The 2,930-nt window shown below is 37.3% G+C and overlaps 1 protein-coding gene across 1 annotated transcript; it reads right to left on the bottom strand.

Annotated features, from left to right (window-relative positions):
• Window positions 1-1,791, bottom strand: LOC130815542 (uncharacterized). The gene is made up of 2 exons (XM_057682031.1): window positions 689-1,791; window positions 1-601 (listed from the first exon to the last, which is right to left on the bottom strand). Exons 1-2 carry the CDS (start codon window positions 1,789-1,791, stop codon window positions 1-3), a joined length of 1,704 nt encoding a protein of 567 aa, XP_057538014.1.
• Between the last annotated feature and the right edge of the window lie 1,139 nt (window positions 1,792-2,930).

The raw sequence follows: 2,930 nt of genomic DNA, 5'->3' as shown, positions 1-2,930 counted from the left end.
TCACATATCATCCATATGACATCCATCATCATCCTCCGCTACAAAAGTAGTTTCCAACTCGGGCTCATCAAGAGAAAGATCCGCCATGCCAAGGCAAATAGAATCTTCTAGATTTCCAAAGTCATCTCCTCCAACATCCCACAACCTTGTTCTTCCCTTGTTATAAGCCTCACCTCTCCTTGAAAGCAAACAAAGATTGTTATGAATGTACACCAAATCTTGAGCACGTTTTGGTGCAAGTTTGTTTCTAGTACATGAATGAATGAATTTATATGTGCTCCAATTCCTCTCACAACAAGAGGAAGATGATGGTTGTCCTAACAACTTGAATGCTAATGCTTGAAGCATCAGAACTTGTGAGCCATAAGTTGCCCACCAATGCTTTGGAGCCATCATGTACATATCATTCAAGCACTCCGGTTCGGTAAATACACCACCATCTCTTGTCGAGAAAATAGCATACCCCATATTAACCTTTCTTCTATCTTCCAAGTTTTGAAACAATCTTCTGAAGCAATTAAATCTTTGTGTGGAAATTTCATTGTCAACATGTGGAGCAACTCTACCGGGGACCTCTTTAAGCCACACGTCACTATAATACCTTTTAAATACATAAAAAAGAAGAGAATTTAGTTAATACATAATCTATTGCTTTAAACATTTAAACATACAATATGATCTCCTTTACCTTAGATTCAAAGAATGTGCCAAACAATGAAGTGGAGTGTTGCTTTTCTTCCAACGGCTAAGAAGTATTGTTTCGACCACACTAAAGAAAGAAGAATACTCATGCCTTTGTTTATGCTCATGGTTATATATGATCTCCTTCACCTTTGAAATCATTGAATCCCATTTTTCATATACTAGATGAAGGGATGCTTTGTCGGTATCACATGCTCTTATCATTTCATAAATGGGACGAGTAAAATCAAGGATGTAATCAACGTTGTCCCACCAATCGTCATTTAAAATCTTTTCCCTCACAAGTGTAGCTTGTCCACGATGATCATCACGATATGTGGACCAAGCCTCACTAACAACCATGGATTGAAGAGTTGGTTTAAGAAGTTTCATCCTCTTTAGCATGACAACTACCGAAGCGAAGCGAGTATCACCGACAGAAAGAAGCTTTAATGGAGAGAAATTATTAAATATAGCTAACCTCATTGAATGGTTCATTATGTAGTTTTTGATAAATAAAGCATCTCCATGAACTTCAGTTATCCAATGACACTCATCATAAACCTCCTCATTGTTTGAAACATTTTTAGCATTACAAATGTTTTTAAGAGCAAGGTTAAGAGTGTGAACAATGCATGGTGTCCAAAATATATGTGGATATCTACCCTCTATAAGTTCTCCAGCGGCCTTGCAATTGCTTGCATTATCAGTCAGAATTTGTACAACAAAATTGTCATCTCCAACTTCTTCAATGGCATTATTCAACAAACTAGCAATAAAGTCTTTATCCTTTACCTCTCTTGAGCAATCAACGGCCTTTAAGAATAGAGGACCAACTTCACAAGCTACCATGAGATTAATTAAAGGTCTCCTTTGTGGATCACTCCACCCATCACTCACTATACTTACTCCTTTTTCCCTCCAAGTAGCCTTTGTTGGTTCTAAAAGCCTTTCAACATTTTCTTTCTCTCTCTCTAACAAAGTGGTTCTCATTTTATTGTAACCAGGAGGCTTGTAACCAGGAATATTATTTGTGGCAGCATAGTTGTATGAACTAACATAGTAAGGGTTTCGACAAAGGTTAAAAGGCAATCCCCCAGTAAAAAACATCCTTGCTATCTCAGCATCTTAGTTGTTTCGAGCTTGTATATCAAAAGCTTTGGTGATTGGGTTGTCAGATTTTCTTTTCTTGGCATATGAAGTTGGTGAAAGAGAAGTTTCGGAAGACAAAGAATGACTAGGAAGTGGTGGTCTTTTTGGTTGTCTAGATTCTTTATATTGCTCAACTTGTCTTTCTAAGTTTCTCATTTGCATTTTATCCTCATTTGTTACATTAGGACATTGACTGATTCCACCTTTTGCAACTCCCATCAAATGTGCTCTAACTCTAGTATATGAACCACTCTTTATTTGTTTGCAAAAGTTGCATTGCCAAGTATAATTACCCCCACCTCCACTCATTTTTTCCCCTTTCACAACATATTTCCACAAAGGATAATAACAGAATTCACCCTCTTCATTTGTAGCATCACCACTTACATTGCACGAATCAGAGCCACTAGCCCCGCTACTAGACATGATTGAACTCTTCAAATTCAAACAACCACAATTAAAGATTTATAAACTCCTTCAAATTCCAGTAATCAAATTCCATCACAGTAATTTCATCAAGATTTATAAACAACCACAACCAATACAATACAATACCAGTAATCAAATTCCATCACAGTCCATCACAGTGAAATCAAATATCCATCACAGTCCATCACAGTAATCAAATTGAAATCAAATATCCCTCAAATTCCAGTAATCAAATTCCAGTAAAAATAAATGTTAAAACAACAACTCAACAAGATTAAAAATTTAAGATTAACACTAAGATTAAAGATTAGAACAAGATTAATATTAGGATTTAGGATAAAGATTGAAAATACTTGAAACAAAATCAAAAAAATCGATTTTTAGGGAAGCACCACAGGTCCACAGCAGCCGTCGAGTGTTTGAGGAGCACTGGAGCAGACCATAGCACCACTCAGTGAAGCCGTCGGTGGCGGTGGCGTGGTGGAGGAGCAGCCGTTTTAGGGTTAGAGGAGTAGGCGTGGTGGATTGGAGGCGTGACCGCGTGAGTCCAGTAACTCAAAGTGAGATTTGAGATGAGAGACTGAGAGTAAGTGAGAGTGAGAGCTGAAAATCCGTGACTGCGTGGTAGAGGGGTTTATTTCTTCAGTTTTTTCAATTTTTTTTTTTAA

The sequence above is a fragment of the Amaranthus tricolor genome, chromosome 6 (genome assembly GCF_026212465.1).
Source record: "Amaranthus tricolor cultivar Red isolate AtriRed21 chromosome 6, ASM2621246v1, whole genome shotgun sequence".
In the NCBI taxonomy this organism is placed as follows: domain Eukaryota; kingdom Viridiplantae; phylum Streptophyta; class Magnoliopsida; order Caryophyllales; family Amaranthaceae; genus Amaranthus; species Amaranthus tricolor.
Note: the sequence above shows the minus strand (reverse complement) of the source record. Positions and strands in the feature narration are given on the sequence as shown.

Bases quoted from the DNA above. Each gene is read 5' to 3' on its own strand.
- LOC130815542 (XM_057682031.1), bottom strand. From the start codon at position 1,791: ATGTTTTTTACTGGGGGATTGCCTTTTAACCTTTGTCGAAACCCTTAC. The intron at 602-688 runs GTAAAGGAGATC...TGTATTTAAAAG, and splicing joins GCACATTCTTTGAATCTAAG to GTATTATAGTGACGTGTGGC.